General features: G+C 32.0%; 1 protein-coding gene across 2 annotated transcripts in view; it reads left to right on the top strand.

Annotated features, from left to right (window-relative positions):
* Nucleotides 1-4,035: 4,035 nt before the first annotated feature.
* LOC120768634 (carbonic anhydrase) overlaps nt 4,036-23,013 on the top strand; it is a 32,176-nt gene continuing 13,198 nt past the window's right edge. The window contains exons 1-2 of one of the 2 annotated variants that reach the window (XM_040095401.1): nt 4,036-4,208; nt 4,507-4,586. In XM_040095401.1, the coding sequence (XP_039951335.1) occupies nt 4,550-4,586 (37 nt within the window). In that variant the 5' untranslated portion in view covers nt 4,036-4,208; nt 4,507-4,549. The remainder of the gene's footprint in view (nt 4,209-4,506; nt 4,587-23,013) is intronic. The other variant, XM_040095400.1, reaches the window with a different exon arrangement.

A 23,013-nucleotide genomic window follows, 5' to 3' on the forward strand; every position in this document is an offset into this window, starting at 1 on the left:
ATTTTCAGTTTAGACACAATTTGTGAAATTCGCTTTACTAACCGCACTCAGCTGTCACACCTGGCATTTTAAAGTTAAATACGTAAATGTCTCAACGGTAAATCCCCATATTGTGCGCCAAACTTCAAAAGAAATTTACTAAATGAGAATAATGATGTTTATAAATAAATACGAATTTAATTAGTTAACTAAATGAGACCCGTCCTAACCTACCCTAACCGCCACAACTATAAAATGTGAACGCTTAAAACTGTGAATCGCTGGTTTTTATCAGATGAACAAATTTATTTGTTCTGATATATATATATATATAACAAGCAAGGAAGGGCTAAATTCGGATGCAACCGAACATTTTATACTCTTGCAACTTGCTGGAATCATAGCCAGGGAAATACCTATTGATGTAAAACGTCAAGCAGAGGATCGGAATCTATGCAGTTTTATATATACATACATACACCATATACAACTTATACGCTGACCTACATACAAACATATACATATATTCGGCATAAGATTTGTTAGAAAAACCAAAATAATTATACGTAGTAATTATGCAAAATCAGCCGGATGCTCAAAAATTCTGTTTTCGCCCAATTATATTCATTTTAGGCACAATAATATATGTACTATTATGAGTCACATACGTTCTGAAATTTTCATTGAGATAACTCAAATATTGGCCGATATATCCAGCATAAAATCACCAGGAAGTTCGAAAATCTTTATATTAGGGATATGGGGGCTTAGGGAAATATTGACCCGATTCCACCCATTTTGAATACACAGAATTACTACTGCAGGAAAAGAATTCTGTCTGAATTTCTATTGTATATCCCACATATTGGCCGTTATTTTCGACCAAAGTCAATTATAGGTACCGGGGTCCATATATTCGGTACCTAGGATATTGAACATTTTTGGTTTGATTTGAACAATTTTTTGTCATAAAGTTGCATACACTAAAGGAATTATTCGAGTTTAATCCCATTATATTAATTGCTTCTTGATTTCTTTACTGTAAAATAAAAGAATCAAATCGAATTTCAAATTTTGCTATATGGAAAGTAGGCGTGGTTATTGTTCGATTTCGCTCATTTTCACAATATGACATACAAATATGAAAGGAATGTCACACATCAGATTTCCACGACCATCGCCCAATTTTTACCGTGGTCGCTATAAAGCCTTATCATACCATCCCGACGGCAAATTTTTACGTTTCTGGCGCATTTAGTTATCGATTTATCGCGCGTTTAGTAGTTTTTAACAGTACCGTTATATGGGGAGTGAACAGGGTTCTATTTTCACGCTATCGGTAGGAGTTCTTGTAATATTTGTGCTGAGCAAATTTGGTTGTTGTAACTTCAGTCGTTTAGAAGATATGTACAGTAAACATATTAGAGAGCGGGGCCACACCCACTTTTTAAAAAAATTTTTCCCATAGGTGCCCCTTGCTACTGCAATCCCCAGTGCCAAATTACATCTTAATTTAGTGCTTAGTTATGACATTTTATAGGTTTTCAGTTAATGGCGATTTGTGGGCATGGCAGTGGTCCGATTACGCCCATCTACGAACTCAATTTCTTTTTGTACCGAGAAACCTACATACCAAGTTTCATCAAGATATCTCAATTTTTACTCAAGTTACAGCTTGCACGCACGGACGGACGGACGGACGGACAGACAGACAGTTAACCGGATTTGAACTTCTCTCGTCACCCTAATTATTTATATATATATAACCCTATATCTACCTCGCGTAGTTTTAAGTGATACATACAACCGTTAGGTGATCAAAACTATAAAATACTCTGTAGCAACTGGTTGGAAGAGTATAAAAAAGTATAAATTTTTACTTCTCCATCTTTTCTATAATTTTATTTTTGATGTAGCTGATATTTGAACTTATAAGCCACCCAGCGGCAGTCAAGCATTCAACAACTGAGGAGCTGCTCATAAGTCGGAACCGCCGATATCGGACCCCTATAGTATACATGTAGCTGCAATACAAACTGAACGATCAAATTCAATTTCTTGTATGAAACTTTTACATTTGTGAAGGGTATTATAGCATCGATGCAACCGAAGTTAACTCTTTTTCTTGTTTAATTGAACATTGTAATCAAGGCCTGTAATGAGCAATGAAGCAAAACGAACACACGAGGGTTAATTATTGCCAAGGACGCTTAGCCTATACCTTGAACGTCAAAGCGTGGAGAAGTAATTTTTTAGTTTGATATTGAAGATTTATTTAGTTTAAATAACAAATTTTTCCGATTTTAAATATTCTCTTGATGACTTTAGAATAACTTTCGATGCGCACCTCGTTAACTTTGACTGTGCTCAAGTTATAACTTATAGCCCTGCACAGGTGTATTCTTTATAGCTACAATATATAAAAATGAAACGGAAAATGTAATTGGCTAATGGTAAACGTTTTGCTAGTTCTTACTAACCATGTTGTTTGACATAAATAACCTTCAAGTTGAATTAAGCTTACTTAATTAGGAAAAATGGTATTTTTCAGACGTATTGTTATCGACTCAGCTAGGTATAACAAACATTTTTAATTTTACTATATATACATTTTTTCCTAAAAAAGTTGCAATAACAACAAAAAAATCATAACTTTTTACATAATGTTACTCTGAAGCGAAAGTAAAGTGGATTAGTGCGGATGCTCTGCGACTACCATCCTATTTAAAAAATTTAGTTTGAAGAAATAAAAACTTTTAAAGTTTTTCTTGCCGAACTGTCTGGACGAAACCATTTTTACAAATACAGAATAGTATGCTTTAAGCCAGCATAAATGTTAATTTTTTTTAAATGCTGGATTGGTTAACCTCTTATGTACGAGTTTTGGTCTGGTTTTTTTTGCTCCTCTATCCTTCTTCTTCCAACCTACTGAGCCACAAAAATCAACAAAACTCAAAACCGTTTCTAAATAGCCGGCATCTGCGAAAAAAGGTGTCTGGCGGTCAGATTAGTAAAGATTTTGATTTTTTTTATGAAAATTATTACCAAACCTGACAAATATACATATAATATACATATCTAAAAAGGTGGTGTGAAACTTGCAAGTCGATCGGTACAACCGTTCGAGAGAAATTTTCCTCTCCGATTCTAAATACAGTTCTTCGAGAAACCCGATCGTAAAGTTTTAGGAGTCGATTGCACTAAATTAAAATTTTAACTATGTGCTAATATCTCCGAAATTGTATGTATATGTATGATATGTATGTATGTATGTATAAGCAAAAACTCGATATTTTGAAATTAACAAGTGGATATAATCTTCAAAGGTTAACGAACCGTACTCAGTATTTTGCCGTTTACTGTTAATACAACATACAGCGCTCTGTTGACTTCATTGATGTTATGAATTATACCAACAGCATACAAACATGTATGAGATGCTGAAAATATAAGCTTATTTATACACATGCTAACGTACATACAAGCCGTTTATACTATTAAGCTTAATGTAATGCGTAAATGGTATAATTGCGACTGCGTTCCGAAGCGCTGCTGTCAACAAACAAGTCGATTTCGTTCGTAACCGAAGTTCTTTAGTGCAGAAGCACACTTTTAACAGCTAGCTTTTGCTCTCGTTAAGACTTACGCTGTCCCATGTCCAACGATTCTTCCCACGACACGAAAGCGTATGCGATGCGTTTCCGAAACACTGTCGCTGCTACTGCGCGTTGCGCAGCACGTTTATTTCATGCTCGCCGAGGGTAAAAGCAGTCAGTCATTCGGTTATTCGCCCGCATTTCCGCCTATAAGCATATACGCATACACACAAACAAATATTTACATACGTAAATAAATTCATACAAATGCATGGGTGTGTATGTGTGTAGCAGGTAGATTCTGATTATATGTATGTACATACGTACGTTCACTATTCCAGCGCGCCCCAACGAACGCCAGACTATCTGACTAGCAGGCTAGCCGATTGGCTGACTGACTGGATGTGTGTGACTGACTTAATTTTTTAATTCATTTCGGTTGCAGTGCAAGCAGACAACGGCACACAACCCTCAACACTCAGCACAGTCTTCTTTAGGCAGACAAACGTGTGAGACGTCTTAGCACATTGTGTTCCGTCGCTCAACGAAACGTAAACGCGGCTCTCTACTTCTACTTACACTTTCCATTGATCACACGACGCCACCTAAATACTCGTAAGAGTCTATTAAGCGGTATTAAAGCTAACTGAAATCAAACAATTCAATTCAATTCACTTGTTGCTGCTCTCGTATAAACAACATCTCATCCGTTGTGAAAAGAAACAAAATATCAAACAACAACTGCTCCCAGTTTTTGTTTTTTCACTAAAAACGTTTTTATTTTTCGTTTGCCCGGCGTAACTATTTGTACTATTATTGTTATTTATTGCGGTTGATTGCGGTTGTTGATATTGTAGAAGTGATTTGTTTTGTTGTTTTTGCTGAGAAAGTGTCTGTTCCGTACAGAGTACTAATATTTACGACATTTTAGGTAAATCAAACTAAAAAAGTTCCACCCACGAAACGTCGGAAAAATGAGCTCACATCACTGGGGTTACACCGCTGAAAATGGTAAGTCGAGTTTACATCACAGATCTAGCATATTTATTGGTTTGAAGGTTAAACATTCTCCCAAGGCAAACAGTCACAATCTGTCTGTCATAAATAAGAGAATATGTGAATGTGTGTACATAGAAAGCAGGAAAAAATTAAATCATAACATTTGCTTACACCTTATCTTCTATGTCGCGCTTTGTCGCGTGCGATTGTGCAAAGTGATTATTTGTTCGCCTGATAGGCGCTCGCTATAGCTGTAGTCGACAGACGGACAGTTGACGCATAATGCATGCTGCATTGCTGGCGATTTCACTTCTATGGCATTAAATGCCGATCGGTTGCATAAACACGACTTTGTGCGCGCACATTTGCTTGTTTCATGTGGCTAAATGTTTGCTGTAAATATGTAAATATGTATTATGCATGCACGAAACATATTTACATATATGTATATGTATGTACATATGCACATATATAGCACACCCATGTACATTAGGCATGCGCTTTTTAATTAACGAATTCAAGAATTTATAGGAGAAAAAATTTCATTACAAATAGTTGGGTTTGAAAATCGATTAAAACACATATTTATTTTTAATATGAATTTAATTTCGTGAATATATCTTGAAAATGAAAGAGTTCTGCATACAAGAACTTGATTTGGATGGTTTAGGTATTATGGCAGCTATATGCCATAGCGTTATGATATCTGCGATTCCGCCAAACGAGCAGCTTCTTTGGAAGAAAAGAATGTGCAAAATATTAGGGCGACTCCGCTTATCACGCTGATCCTTTATGTATTTCCTAGGGTCTCTGACGTTTTCTTCTGGCTGCTACAAACTTCGTAGCAATTTTAATATACCCTGTTCAGAATTTAAATATAAAATAATAAAAAAAGTACGACATTCGCAGACACAGAAATATATTCGACAATAATACAATTTTTATTGCATTACATACATATTTCTAATAAGAAAACCGTGCTTGGTATGTTAATGTTTAATTGCTTGGGTTGTGCGTGAAGCAAAATTTCAGGTTTTTTAAAAGAATTCTAAGTAATGCTTGGTGAGTTGATGGGAGTGCTTGAGAAAAGAGTTCATTAAAATAATACAATTATGTAATGTAATTACTTACTAACCCGTATAAGTCGGTATTGCGGTATTGCGTAACTTTCTATGGCTTTTTGGAGCAGGAAATAATATAAATAATAAATATTTCTACTTAACAAATTCATAACAATTTATTTAACTGCTTTTAAACGGACTTTTCATAATCATTTTAGCTTTACGAAATAAACAAGACTATTTATTTTTTATGTGAAAAAAATTATATTTTTCTTAAAGTATTTTTTTCAACGTTTTCAGTTAGTGAATATTTTTCATATATGAAGCTTTTTCAGCTTTTAATTTATTTTAATTCTACTATCATACTCTAATATTTATCAGAATTTTTAGTATCGAAAAGCATGAAAGTTTTCAATGATGTTCGCTTTTGCTAAATTATTAACGATAAGACATCCTATTGACCATCATATTTTTTCTGAAATATTTTATGGCGTAAAATGTGTTCAAATAATATTGAAAAATTATTGGAAATATACAAATATTTACACTAATTAGACCTGATTACATAGATCATATTGAATTATGTTAAAATAACAAAAATTGAACTTTTACAATCAACTTCAATGTCTTGACATTTTTTTAAATTATTAATTAACAAAAATGAACTTATGTAAAGATAAGCATTTAATACGAAACTCAAATATCATCAACGTAGTTCCATGAAAAACATTATTTGGCCATTCATGTTGAAATACATATGTACAAAAATATATGAATATACATATGTATAGCTCTAGGCAAAGATCACAAGCAGAAAAATCCATAAACAATAATCAAAAAATTCCATAGTTTCTTTTAATGCTATGATTTCTAATTCTATGTGCTAATTTTCTGCTTCGAACAAAAATCGACCCCGCCTAATATAAAGCCATAGATGTACGCATACTTAAGTCCAGACGTGAATGTACTTATGCATCTCGTGACTAAACGTGCAGTCGACAACGATTACAACCTTTGCTGTTTCTATTGAACTTTAGAATAAATCTAAACGATTTTTTACAGGTGTTATATAATACGTTAAGGAAACAATTATACTTGTTATTAAATGCACAATACAGAGAAACAATTATAGCTTGATGCTGAATATTATCACTAAGAAAGTTTGTTGCAATTTGAACGGCTTGAAATGAGAGAGATTTTTTTGATTTTTTCGATAATATTTGCAATCAAAATCACATTGGATGAAACTTATTGAAAGAAGAAGAGAATATAACAAAATTTTAAGAAAAAATAATTTGAGATAAAGGTGAATTGCACCGATTCTTTTAAAGAAAAGCTTTTTTGTTGTAGATTAAAATGAAATACGAAATTCACATTTATTTTTAGGTTGGGTTTATTTTTTTAATTTAATATAAATTATTTTATTAAAATAAATGCTATTATTTTTTAATTCATAATAAAATTTATTTAAATTAATAATACAAAAAAATTTATTAATTAACCTTTACTGGACAATTTTGAACAATTTTTTTAAAGGGGTCAGTAGGGTAATCTTTTTTTTTTTATTTTTTTTGCATTTTCTGTTCCCTTATACCCTTAGAATTAATGTATAAAGCCACTTTACCATTGGAAGGTTTCGAAAAAGGCCAAAAATAGTAACACCGCTCGACGTTCGGAGCGCTCGGAGTACACACCTCAAACTTTAAACGCGTTTTTCTCAAAACACACTTTTTTAAACTGGCGGACATGATGCGGGTCGAACTACTCAACCGATTTGCTTATTTTTTTTTAATGTTCACAAAACGCTTGGCTATCGTCCCTACTAGATTCATAATTTTTTATAATTTATTGACAAGTTATGACAAAATTTATGTAAAAAAACACGGGGAAAGATTAAAAAAAAAAACTTTTTTTAACTTTTTTTTTATCAACATTTTTTCATGATTCTAGTAGGGACGATAGCCATTCACGTATTTTTTAAGAATAAATTGGGTTTTTGTGTTTCAGATGATTCAAACATGAGAAATCGGGTCCGCCAGTGAGAAAACGCATCTCATTCACCCAACCATTTCTCAGACAGATGTCATCAAAAAATTTCGAAAAAACTTGTGCATACACTTCACGATATACTTCTTGATATGTGAAAAAAGTTCTATTGTAGAATAAAAATTTCTATGAAAAAATGTAAAAAAACAGGCCAGATTACCCTACTGACCCCTTAATAAATAATTTTTATATTGTATGTTCAAATATTCCCATTTTCTGTAACCTAAAAGCAAAAGCAAAAAAAATATACATATATGTGACCTGGTCTAGGGAAAGGGGGCTTAGGTATCAACCAAAAACTCAATTTTCACTTTTTAGTTGATTCGGATGGAAGATGAGATGTTTATTTTTAACAGCTGTTTCCCAGAAAACTAGTTTTCGCACGTTAGCTCCCTTTTCGTAGACCAGGTCACATATGTATATGTATACATTTAAATGAAACAAAATTAAAGTATTTTCTCATTTCCTTTATGTGAGTCAGCTGCTTGCGTAAATTAAACTTTAAGGCGTTATGGCTTAATTATCTATTTTTTGAGATTTAGATAGCTCAAAAATGCCTTTACCTTAATCCACGTAAAGAAAGAACTTTTTTTCAAAACCACTGACTCATGGGAGTTGTCTAGCTTATTTGCTTACCAGCACTTTCTTCATAAAAAAAAAACGCACAAAAAATTACCGTTTCTTCTTTATTAAAATTGGACATACAATTATTCATAAAAAGGTGCTAATTATGTTATTTACACTTACATTTATATGAACATTCGAATAAAAATCCATATGCATAAGTTTCGCAAAATAATACCATTGATAACAATGGTTTAGTAGTATTATGTCTGGAATTTTCCTTCGGCATTAAAATTGAACTCTTAGTATAATAACTAGAAAATTGAAAAGTAACAAATATAAAATAAAAATTTTTGCAAATGAGTAATAGATAGGCAAAAAAGGCAACGAACAAATGTATGCCCATATGTAAGATATATTCGATAACTCCAAGGGTTCACTAAGTTATAATTAGAATTAAACACTACGAGTATAAACTTACGCATAAGAATATTTTATTTTTTCAGATTAATATATTTTATTTTAGACAGTTTCCCTTGAAATTTGTAACGAAGAGTTAACCTCAATAATTATGTTCCATTAGTTTTGTTTACTGATGTCTGCATAGCATGGGTACAAGTTTTTTGCAACACAAAATAAATTAAAATATAGTACATATATATATTTTTTTCAAAATAAGAAAAATTCCATAGCAAAACAGCTTAACTGGGCTTTCATTTATTTTTATAATCTCTGCTCAAAAATGAATAGGTACTTTTGAAAGAAATTTGAAAATAACAATTCAAAAATCTCACTTAAGCAAATGTTTGTCTAGGCATTGATTTAAATTAATTAATTTTTTTATAAATTATGAATCAATTTGAACGCACTTAATGGGAAACCTGCTAAAGTCCAATAATTTGTTTTGACAATAGATCATCATTTTATTTTATATGATTGGCATTTTCAGCAACAATAACTGAAGATTGCTTATACAGACAAACCAGTTCAAAATTTTCCATTTTATTGCAAATGAAATTATAGGTAATTTATTTATTTATTTTTTTTTCAAATTCATTATCTCTATTGCTTTTGGGTCAAAGTTGCAAGAAATGTCTAGTCAAAATTAAAGATGGATCAAAGTATACATATGTACATATGTCTGTATATACATACATATGTGTTTGTCTAATTGTTTCGCAATAAGGACAATTCAATAACTGATTAAATATTTTAATTACTCATTCTATCTGGTGGAATTCTACCAAATTCTAAAATATTTTTGCTGATTAATGCACATCTTGGCTTATAAGTTAGAATTTTTAGATTTCCTTAAGGATTGAAATATATACATAAGTATATATATATAAGCGTTAAAAAATCATGCAAATTCTATTTGTTACTTACTTACATGCACAGTGAATTTATATGTTTGTATTCTTTTGACTTACGCAACTAAGACCGCTTTCATTCTTAATAATGTCTCACTTCTTCGGGACATCGTACTCTATAAGTAAAAAGTTTAACCCTTAAATAAAAGATAACAAAATGACACGCACTTACTTATATACATATGTGCCGTCATAGAGTTTTCCACTTTTGTCAAAAAAAAAAAAAAATCAAACAAAATGGACTAGAGAAATAGACTTACCTGTACTAAGTAACTTAGGATTTTTACACCAGCACCCTCCCATACCCTACATAATTAAAATGCATCATAGCCACTTTCTGTACGCACTTACATATGTACGTTCCATGGTAGAGTTTTCCACTTTTGTCAAAAAAAAAAAATCATTTGAAAACACCACCATACCATAATATAAGAAAGCTTTTTTCGATTCACCAGCATTTAATCTGATTTTAGTGGCTGGGTTAAGTTAGATAAATATGCTGATTCTCGTGAGGCCACGAATAATCTCACGCCAGTCCGTTGTGATATTCAGAACTCGTGGGTATGGATCAAAAAGACCATCGAATATCGACAAAACGGCTAGAGTCTGCCACAATTTTTTTGAGGCGGCTAATATCAACTCCAGCCAATTCGACGGATTTGTAGAATGTATAGCAACCGAGATGCTTCAACTTTAGTCTGATGAGATGTTGGTGAATTTTTCCATCTCATCTTTTTCCAAGTTGCATATTCCATAATCTTTGGTCTCACCGCGTGATTGCCAATGGGTCAGTGTACAGTTAGGGCATCTGTCACTGCGGCGATGTAAACCTTACTAAGAGATCCAGAAGGTTTTCGCAACTCCACGAGTGGTGGCTGCTGACCAACACGGGAGGTCCTACATCTAGCGTACTAATGCACGAAGACAATGGAACCCTTGCTCGTTCCTATTATGATGGAATATGAGTATGGGTGCTCTATTAAGCAAGCATCGGCTTTACAGTTTTTGGCTATTCTACTGTGAGCAGGTATCCAGACAGTTTTAGTGACTAAAAAGCAGTATTATTATCAAAGATAAATGTGTGGGCGTGGAACCTGTGGGTAAAAGGAACACACCTAGCTGATGGGTGTTGCATCTCTGTAAAAACTGTATTCGTTTAGTAGAGTTGAGTTGAATGAGGGCACACAGCGGCACCAACCGCTACTTGACAAAAATATTAATAAGTACATACATACATATGTACTTGTAAGTTTAAAATATTCAAGTATAAATTGAATTAAAACTAATTTTTTAAGCAAAACTTTAAAATTAATATATTTAATAAGGCACACGCATATATACAATGTAAGTATGCATATATTTTTTTAATATTTTCTAATAGTTAGAAACTATTTCGAACTTCTTAAGCATTTGAGGAACTCCATACATAATAAATTCGCTCTAATAGCATCTCGTGCTTCAATTCGAGACCTTTATGCCCAAAATAAAATTTTTCCAGACAACACACCCATTTTGAGTGCCAATATACAAACAACTTTATCAAGAACATTTCGAACATTGTATAAAATATAGACATAAATACGTACATACATACATATGTATGTATATACATACCATTACTATATATGAAAGTAAAAAGCAAGGGCAAGAACAAATTCCTGTCACATACAAAATTATATACCATAAATGGAATTTTTTTTTATTACAGTTATAAAATTGAAGGCTCGCGAAAGTATAAATTTGAGAGTGCAATATTAATTGAGCAATGACATCTCACTGTAAATGTTAATGTAATTAACACAGCTGATTATTGAAAAAATAATAATAACAATATTTATTATTTCTGTTTGTTTGTTGTTGATTACTTCTGATTAAGAAATGAATGATGAATGTCTCAAGGTAGATATTGGCCTATGCTTACAATGGAGAAATAAAAAAGAAAATAAATGAATTATTCTAAATCGCATTGGTGATTGCGCAAATATAAATGCGTAATGTAGGTATGACAGGGTCTTTATGTGTTTTAGATATAAATTGGTTTACTGAATCGCGTTGATAACTGCAAAAGTCAATACATCAAAATGTCGTCTTAAAGATTTTCGGAACTAATACCTGATAAAAGAAAGTGAACTATGGTATTCTTGGTAAATGGGTTGGTGTGGTGTGAAATTGCACACTGCACTTCGAATAAAAATTTTTGAAAGGTATTATAATAGATTTATTATTTTGTGCGACGGCATTAAAGACACGCAAGTCTGATCGATTGATATTAGATTTTGCGAAATAGACATGATAGGCGTAGGGAAATCACCTGATTGAAAAACGCTATTTAATTTTTCTATTTAAACGCTATGTGTACTTTACAACCTGGTCATCCATCCTTTTGTTTAATAACACATTTTTGAAGATAATACAAAATTTTCAAGGTTAGATACTTACGTGACACCGAACAAACTAATTTCGAATTAATTACTTTCAGTAAGCAATTATTAAATGTCCCATAGATATCGACATATGAAACCATAGCTATAATTGTGATTCATAGATAGCACCACACACTTATTTAAATCGAAGCAATTAGCCTATTATTAATTTTGTTTTAAAGTGTCTCTTCAGACTTATCATATTTCCTGTCAAAGCTGAACCATATGATCACTGAAAGTGAGTCAATTTGCTAATGTTAACATTGTGCCAAATTCATTAAATGAAAGTTATCTGCATATCAATTTTAATTATAAAAAGTGTAATAATTGCTTATGATTAAATATTAAAAGAGCACAAAGAAAACATTAAAATAAATTTCAATTATATAGTTATCGTGATCAGAATGAGCGTTATGGTTCTTAACGCACTCGAAACTTTGACGCGTGTTTGATTTTTCGACGAAACCTAACGGACTCATCATAAACTAAATATAAACCAATTTTTAACCAATAATTTCTTAAAGCTTGCCGTGTCGACAAAACAAAGTGATGTTAATCGAACAGACCGACATAGTAGTTTAAAGATTCGAAATGATGAATACTTGTACATATAAACAAATGAAGATATATTATGAAGCGGTTATACCACTTTAATATGATATCCACAGCTAGTCTTGCATTGATTGAATTTACCTGTATATATACCTACTACCTATATACCTACTAGGGTGTTTTTTTTTTTTTTTTTTGAAGTATTAATTTTTTTCACTCCCGTCATGAAATTTCCTTGGAAATATCCTAAAAAAATTCCCTGAAAATTTGAGCGCTTAATATTAACATTAAGGAGTGGACCGAGGCATGTAAAAATGTTCCATAGAAAATGCAGCACAATCGTGATTTTTTATCTTTAAAGTTCTATAGCTCAGAGGAATTTTATGGCATCGCTTTGACTTTAGACACTTATTTCTCAGAATTTAACACTCTCTAAAAAAGCCCATTGCGACAAAGTCGAAACTCACACCGCCGAGGTAGTACGGGGGTCTAAACTTGATTTCGCATTTTTTTTATATATATCTCGTAAATGACAAGAGCTATAGAAAAAATGTATTTGACAAACTTGTAGGAAATTTTTATAGAAAAGGTCCGATGTCAAAATTGCTATCATTAATACTTCTCGAGATATTCGGCATTTTAAGTAAGGCTTTATAGAATTTTTATAGATGGTATGTTTAAAAAATCTACGAAAATTCCACACAAAATTTCTTCTTTCCTTCTTTCAAAACTTTGGAAACCATCTTATCCTTTTTTTAGGTCTAACACATTGATAGTGAACAACAGCGCGCCAGTCGTTTCTTCTTTTCGCAATGTGGCGCCAATTCGAGACACCAAGTGCAGCCATAACCTTCTCCACCTGATTTCTCCAACGGAGTAGAGGTATTCCTCTTCCTCTACTTCCCCCGGCGGGTACTGCGTCGAATACTTTCAGAGCTGGAGGGTTTTCGTCCATTAGTACGACTTGATGTAGCCAGCGTAGCCGCTGTCTTTTAATTCAGTGAACAATGTCAATGTCGTCGTATATCTCGTAAGGCTCATAGCTCCTGTCATCAAACAAACAGTCGTCGAATCCGATATTCGCCGTGACCGCAAAACTCGTAACGTCGACTCATCAGATGTTGTCATCGTCCATGCCTTTGCACCATATATCAGGACGGGAATAATGAGTGACTTATAGAGTTTTGTTTTTGTTCGTCGAGAGAGGACTTTACTGCCTACTTAGTCTACTTAGTAGGAAGCACCTGTTGGCAAGAGATATTCTGCGTTGAATTTCGAGGCGTTATTGTTGGTGTTGATGCAGGTTCCAAGAGAGGCGAAGTTATCTACAACTTCGAAGTCATGACTGTCAACAGTGACGTGGGAGCCTAGTCGCAAGTGCAACGACTGTTTGTTTGATAACAGGAGATATTTCGTCTTGCCCTCGTTTACCACCAGACCGATTTGATTCGCTGTCTTATCCATTCTGGAGAAAGCAGAATTAACGGCGCGGTTGTTAAGGCCAATGACGCCAGCAGTAGGTTAAAGAAGTCACACGAAAGGGAGCCGCCTTATCTGAAACATCGTTTGGTATCAAATGGCTCGGAAAGCTCCTTCCCGATCATGACGGAGCTTTTGGTGTTGCTCAACGTCAGGGATATCAAATTCAGACATCGCGGGATAAATGCAGCCCTTTTTCGTGCTGTCAAAGGCAGCTTTGAAATCGATGAAGAGGTACTGAGTGTCGATTCTTTTTTCACGGGTCTTTTCCTAGATTTTGAGCATGGTGAATATCTGGCCAGGTGTTGATTTGCCAGGTCTAAAGCCACACTGATAAGGTCCAATCAGTTTGTTGACAGTGGGCTTTAATCTTTCACACAATACGCTCGATAGAACCTTATACGTGATGTTAAAGAGGCTTATCCCACGGTAGTTGGCGCAGATTGTGGGATCTCTGAATTTTATGAGGACGTTCTTCTAACGACATACCCATGCATCCACAGCACTTAGGCAGCTTACATCAATATCGGCCTTCATTTTTAAGGCAAAAAATCTTTCAAATATCATGCCTTCAGCCGTTTGGTGGCAACTAATCTATCTATTAATTTAACTCTTCATATGGTGAATGTATCATAAGTATGTATATGTCTTTTACTTCTTTTATTTTTTGGTACTAAATATTATATAAAGTTAATTAACTTTTAATTCCCTCATACGCATTTCATATTTTCCCAATGGCTCTTTCTCATCTTTAATGAGCGCACGACGAATCCAATTCCTACATACATATGTATGTATGTAATGAGTATACATATAACTTTAAGAGTATTGAAGGCGTATGTGTTAATTAATAAATAATATTTATTGTACTGTGTTCCTATATATACTCTCTGACGTCATGTTGGAATTATCCCGATTCTTATTTTATAGAGAATTATTATTTTTATCCGATACATGTGAAAATATCGGTTTATGCCGCCGAAATCGAAAAAAACCACGAAAAAGTTGGTCAATAATCAAGGTGGTGCTAATCGTTTTCTTTGATTGCCATGTAATGGCTTATCGTGAATTCGTTCCACAGGGTCAAACGGCCAATAAGGAATACTACATAGCAGTTTTGAGGCTGGATTTGTAGACAGAAAATTCATGGATATATCACCACGAAAATGCGCCGTCACATTTACCATGACTTTGGCTGTAGATTTGTTTGAAAATGTTGTCTTTTCGTCCAGGTGACCATTTGATCTGGTAATACTAAGACAACAATTCAATTTCAGTTTGCGAAAAATCAGTTCTCATGGAAATTATATTCAATTATTACTAGAACGTAAACTATAAATATTTTTATAAACAGTTATTGTTTAGACCAGCCTTTACTGACTAATAAATATATTTAAAGTTAGCGAACGCAATTTTATATTTCATTTGAAGATAAAATTACAAATTTGTACAAAGAAAACAGACAAAATTGTAGTATTGATTATCTCATATCTCAATTTCCTTTAAGAAGAATCGATGAATCTCCCTACAAAAGTGAACTTCTCATGATAAAATCTTTAAGCGTTCTTTACAAGCACTTTTTGTCAGAATAAACATTTTTCTTTAAATACGATAAACTCTAAACTAAATTGACACACCCTTTAACTTAATCATTCTATTCTCATATTGCATATGTATGTTTATGAGAATTTACTTTATTATGTATATTTTAGTGATTTGACCGATATGTCTTTATTATTTTTGGAAACAATTGTTGCTAAATTTAAAATTATCTAACAATTGAAGCATTTCGATTGCGGCAATTACCAAAAATGAAATAATTTAATTGAACGTAGCCACGAGCCGTCAAACAGAAGCGATTGAGCAACAACTGATTTAAATCAATTATACAAATCTAAATAGTAACGGGCGTACATAGTATAATCAATTAATGTGCATAAACGATAGAATTCAGATTTTAATAAACAGTGTTAATAAATTGTGTCGCGCTATATTTATTATTGGAAATACAATTAAAGTTGAAAATAAAATTAAATGCAAATAAAATGAGTAAAGTTTTTCACAGCGCATATTCTAAAGTAAATTCTGCTATTTTTCCAAATATAAATGATAAATTATATACAAACAGATGCTTTATTGATCATCATGAATAATTGGAGCGATATACTTTTTATATTTTTAAAGTAAATTCCGAAAATCATTTAAATTGGTTTAGGTGTGAAAACTGATCTTCAAAGAATCAATCAGCATATGTAAATAAACGTCATAAGCGCTATGGCAGCTGCGGCTGTTCGTGACGAATATAGTACGATATATGCATAATTGTGCGAAAAATTTAATATTATCCAAAAACAATATACCCATACATATATGTATGTATATTTATATAAATGCATGAATTGCATTCAGCCTTCAATTGAAATTAAACCGAAAATATTTACATATGAATAACGTCATAAGAAGGCATACAGCCCCTGCGCTTAAATGTACGAGTACAAAATCCATATATACTTACATATGCATAAATATATACATATCGATATATGAAGAAATGCATAAAAGTGTAACCTTTTTAGTGAGTTAAAAGTGATCATCCAAAATAAAATTGAGCATTGCTTTTATGACAAAAACTCCATTGTTTCGTTCTCCTTAAGAAGCGTTTCTCTCGCATTTATAGCGTGTATACCATATTTGGATGAGGCAAACTTTGGAATATACATTTTGTACATACATACATACATACATGCATACATACATAAATACATATAATTGCGTAAATAAACGATTAAGTGATTTTTTGAAGTAGGCATTCAAAACTTGTTGCGGAATTATTTCACCGATTTTCTCCGATTGCAGCTGATTACTTTCCAAATATCAAACATGAAGTTCAACGAACACGCTTCTAAAGAAATCAGCAAGCATTTTGCTTATTATGCGCATATTAAATTATCCGGTAGACGTCATAAAACCCGTTAGTTTACAGTATTCCGGAAGAATATAATAAGATAAAATGCATGTAAACCTCATTCAGTTATAGATTTTATAATACCAAAAATTATCATCTTTTTTTTAATAAATTAATTGTTTCAAAATGTTTAATTCAAATTGGCAGCATGGCAGACGAAAAAAATAAGAGGCTGCGCCGATAATACCCTGCACATTTGCATTTTTTATAGCATAAAAGAAATTAATTTTTATTTTGATCAGTTAGTTTGTATGACAGTTATACTCGTATGCTATAAGATACGATATCGGCGCTTTCGACAAATATGCTACTTCTTGGAGTTAAACGGGACGGGTGTAAAATTTTAAATTGATATTCGAAAAAACTGAGGGCCTCTTGGGGTATATACAGACGAATAGACATGGCTAAATCAGCCCAGCTCGTCACGCTTATCATTTATGTACATATGTACATATGTACATATATCTACTTTACTTGTATAGGGTCTCCGACGTTTCCTTGTTGGTGTTACACACTTCGTGGCAATTTTAATATACATACCCTATACTGTTCAGGGTATATAATTAAAATTGCTTTTGCCGTTGTTTCACCGTGAGATGCTTCAGTTTGAAAGAGTCACTGAAAACCGGCTTTTTGCAAAGCAAAATTTCTTTTGTAATTTTCAGCGAAAGAACTGTACATTTCTCAAGAATGCAGTGCGAAAGAGGAAGAGAAGAGTGCACATGCAACTACTTACAAATATATTTATATACATATGTATATATATAGATATACATATTGTATATATTTGGTCTTAATTTTTTATACGCACTTTTACTCGCCGAAATTCGCAGAAAACCGATTTCAAAGCTGCGAATATCGTTTGAGACAAAATTGCAATCAGTCAGGTTGTTGGTGCAAGGTTTTGGACTGTATGGAATTGAAAAAAGCACACTTGTTTTTATATTGATCTTACCGATATGTTTGTAATATTTCTCGACTTTCTTCCATTTTGTTTTCTGCAAACAAGTTTTCGACCGGCTGCGAATGAGTGCTGGATTTTGTAAGAAGCCATAAATGCATTAAGGTTTTTAATATTGACTGATGAACACTATAGAATTCTGCTTATACTCGTATAGTATGTATGTATATATTTTTTGACTTTTTCAGTCGATTTTTATTCGAACGATTCTTGAAATGGAACACTCTAATAAAGGATATCGGTGTTTTATTACATTTACTTATGCCAATACATATTCCTGTATATATGTACCTCTTGGTTTATCAACATTTTTGATTCTGATGATTTTTTACGTTTCTTCTCTGCTTCCACTGAAATCAAACTTTCTTTAACTTTGATTATTAAAATCCGCTTTTCAAACATACCTTATACTTTAAAATTACGCAAAACAGATGGTACCGTTATAAAAGGTTCGTATCGTTTTAATGAAATTAACGATTTCTAAATTCGCTTTTATTATTCAATATAATAAGTGTTGGTCGATATACAAGTATGTATAGATTGTACCCAATTTTCGATAAATCTATTATGTCGCCGAAGTCGATATATAGATTATAGCAAATTTTCGATAAATGTTTTAATGGATTTTTTACTAAAATAATAGGCTTCAGTCATGTAAGTTATGTCCATAGCTTTCGAGTGTCAACTTTCTCAATAAACATTAGCTTTTGGTCGTCCAAAATTATTTTGTAAGGTTTTTGATGTTTTCGTAATAACCTATTTTTGACAACTATGAGGTCGTAGTCTTCAATACTCATAAAGCCTATACATAATTTAGCAAACCATTTACAATATTTGATTCGAATTGCATTTAGGCCCGATAATACTCATGAACTTACTTTTTAGTATCTAGGTACTCTTCTTTATTAAAATTTTCATTGCTTCAGTTTCTCAAAATGTTATGCTATATAATTATGGTTTTCGCAAGACTCATAAAGTTATAAGTTATAACGATTCGAAAACATAGCATTGAGAATTGTAAATGTGTAAACTCATTTTTATATGAAATCCAACAACATTTTTTTTAAACAAGTGTAAAAATTTATAATTTTACGATTTTACGATGCTTTACGACATTTTCTATATCTTTATTCGTAATTTTGATATCGTATAATTTCGAATAAGTTCATTACACTATTTCAATATGTACCCATTTACTCAAGTCGACTTAAGACCTTAACATGATACCACATTTTTAAAATCGAAAACTTTTCAATGGACTCATACATACTTATGTATACCTTAATGCATATGTAGGTAGGTACAATTGAATAATAGGATATTTATTCAATATTGAGTACTCAACGCACTCGAGTATATGTATTAGCAGTCATCGGCATTTGCAATGGAAAAGGCAACAAAACAGCTAAGCAATTGTTTAAGAACACAAATTCTGCTTAAACAGGTGAAAATGAAAATGTATATTGATAAAATGCAAATATTACAAGCACTAAAAACAAATTTGTGAGCTATTGCTTAAAAAAGCTATTCGTAGATACATACTTATACAAATATTTCATACAATGAGTTACATTTTTGCATGTCTAAGTAAGTTCCATTGTACTCATAGCGTGTTGTTTTCCACATTCAACTATTATTTACTTTTTGTCATTGTTGCCTATATGGTGAAAATAAGTTCTCACGAAAGTAGAAAAGTAGAAAAATAAGAGAACACTTCTACTTACTTCAGTAATTGTTTAAAATAACACTGAAAGATTGTAATTTCAAACACTTATTTAAAATGACGATTTTAAATTCACCACTCGAGGCGAAGTCAATATTGATACTTGTAGAATGCGTCTTTGAACTGTGGCAGCTAAATTGTCAGTTCCTTGTGACCTTGTTAGAAAAGTTTTTAGTTGAGTCCGTAATATTGCACTGTTGCAAAGAATTTCATATCGAAACGACTTTTGATCAGCACCGTATTTATTTGCTCATTATATTGGAAACAGACTTCAACTAAGTGCAGGAGCACTTAATATATGGTATGTAAATAAACAATGTTAAAAACCAGAAAGGAAGTGGAGGAAAGCAAGTGCAATACCTGAAAATAAAGAAAAATCTGTGGGAGTTCCGTGATTTGGCATATTTGACAGACAACTGCCGATGTCTGCTAACACAAAATTATGGCAATATTTAAAAAGCAATTAAATGGAATATTTTTATAAAAATTATTCAATACATATGTATATACATAACTGCAGACAAAATGTTTTTAAAACCCAACATCGTTCAATACTTGAGTGAAAATAACGTGATTTGATGATTTATTACATATTGTATGTATGTATGTATATGTAGCTTACATTATGTCAAATGCAATGACCACGATTGACATTTCTTTTTTAAGGCTTCATAGTGAAAACAGTTAAATTTAATTGGTCGTTGCAAAATCGTTGCCATGCCATTGCAAATTTATCGATGTGCGCCTTTTGAATAATTTTTTTCAACACAGTGGAAACAACGCCATTCACTATCATCGAATTTGACATAATGAAAACGGTAGATTAGTCTGTAAATTTATGGTCTCAATATACTAAATAGTACATATTTAAAAATATTTCGACAATTCACAAATTATAAATATTTATTAAATTGGTAAATTTGTAAATTACATAACTGAATAAAGATGACAATCTGAAGACTCAGTTAAGCAAGTCTGACTGTATTACATCATGGAAAAGTAAAATAGAATGCTAATTGCTAAGTTGAGATTTAAGCCTTAAATGTTAGTAGTCATAACATTAGTCAACTCTTTATTTGTCGGTGTCTATTCAATTTCCTTTGATATAACACATTTACTGCATCCATAAATACAAAATTGCATTTCGACAACTGAGCTGTATGTATGAATGTGTGTACGTATGTACTTGATGCTGTGAGTGCCATACGCGCCGTTATAAATTAGTTAAGTGCACATTGTAAATAATTAGTTAGGAAGTGATGATTAATTTATAAGGTCATAACATTTCTAAGTAAATAACAGTATTTAAAATGCAACGAGCAGCTCACATACAAACATCATATTTATACTATATACATAAGTATGTATGTACATATATGTATGCAAATGTGTCTAAGTATATAGTAAATCAGAAGCTTGAATTGTTAATTTTTTACGAAAAAGGTAAACTAATTTTAATTAGTCTTCAATCGAGTATATTCACTACGCACGAAAAATGATTTCAAATCAAAAGCAATAATTTAATTGTTAGTTTTGTTTAGTCAACTTTTTTGTAGTCGCAAGAACTCCATAGCATCAGACAGTTTTGAAAGATCAGCTTCATATCTTGAAAAATTTGCATATATGTACATACGTACATATGTATGTATGTGCATATGTATGAACATATACACTACTACAACAACAATTGTTATGCCATACGCGCCGTTATAAATTAGTTAAGTGCACATTGTAAATAATTAGTTAGGAAGTGATGATTAATTTATAAGGTCATAACATTTCTAAGTAAATAACAGTATTTAAAATGCAACGAGCAGCTCACATACAAACATCATATTTATACTATATACATACATATGTACATATATGTAAATGTGTCTATATAGTAAATCAGAAGCTTGAATTGCTAATTTTTTACGAAAAAGGTAAACTAATTTTAATTAGTCTTCAATCGAGTATATTCACTACGCTCGAAAAATGATTTCAAATCAAAAGCAATAATTTAATTTAAATGAATCAATTGTTAGTTTTGTTTTTTGTAGTCGCAAGAACTCCATAGCATCAGACGGTTTTGAAAGATCAGCTTCATATCTTGAAAAATTTGCATATACGTACGTATGTATGTATGTGCATATGTACCCAGCAGATTTAAAAGCGAGATCTCCTGAAAGGAGGAATGAAGGAGTCCTCCTATTGACCACTTTTAGGAGCAGTAAGGGAGATTTTTTAATTTTGTTCTTATATTGTGTTTTTTTTTTATATTTTATTTTAGTGTTGACCTCCTTTTGTCATCTTTTAGGAGCAAAACAGGAGATTTTATACTTCTATTGTGATTTTTTTTACTTCATTTTAGTATTGATCTCCTTTTGTCCTCCTTTAGGAGCAATAAAGGAGATTTTTTAATTTTTCGTAGCTTAAAAATCGTACTTTTGATTCAAAAATTACAATTTAACGGGAAATAATAACTGTTATTTTTTGTCTTCAAGCGATTGTTCATTTCAACTGTGTTTTTTAAAGCGTGCAGACGTAAGTGTTTTATATTATGATTTGATGATATTTCCTATTAAAAACATAAATGATTTAGCATCTACAGAGTCCTTGCTTTTGAATAAGCCTGAGGCAGAAATTGTGAGTATGATAAAATACATTTGATAAAATGTTACTAAACAGTTTGAGTTTATTATAGGTGGCGTATCTGAAGCAAAAATTTTCAAAGAGACCCCTATCAAAAATTTTGGATGAAGTGATTGCGGAGTCCCTGCTCTTAAAAGTGAATTGGGATGGAGCCAAAAAAAAAGTTGCATTGAAGAATTATGCACTTTTCAATAAATTTCTTTACGGTAATACATAATATAAATCATGTCATCTATTTTTTTAACAAGTTTAATTTTTAGAGGCCTTAAAAGATGACTACTCATACCCTGATTTTGAGGCAAAGATCAAAAAGGCGTTTCTCAAATGTAAGGCTCAGTTCTACAGGAACACTTATAATATAAAAAAAAAAATAATAAATTTCATGTACATTCATTTAATTAAAAAATTTTAATAAAAAACAATATTATAAAAATTTGTTTTTGTTAAAATAATTGCAGGTTGAAAATAATATAGGATTTATCATAGAGATCTCCTATAGAAGTAATCATAGAGATGTCCTTTAGGATTAATCATAGAGATCTCCTATAGTAGTAATCATAGAGATCTCCTTTAGGAGTAATCATAGAGATCTCCTATAGCGGTAATCATAGAGATCTCCTATATCAGTAATCATAGAGATCTCCTTTAGGAGTAATCATAG

Source organism: Bactrocera tryoni, chromosome 2 (genome assembly GCF_016617805.1).
Source record: "Bactrocera tryoni isolate S06 chromosome 2, CSIRO_BtryS06_freeze2, whole genome shotgun sequence".
Classification (NCBI taxonomy): domain Eukaryota; kingdom Metazoa; phylum Arthropoda; class Insecta; order Diptera; family Tephritidae; genus Bactrocera; species Bactrocera tryoni.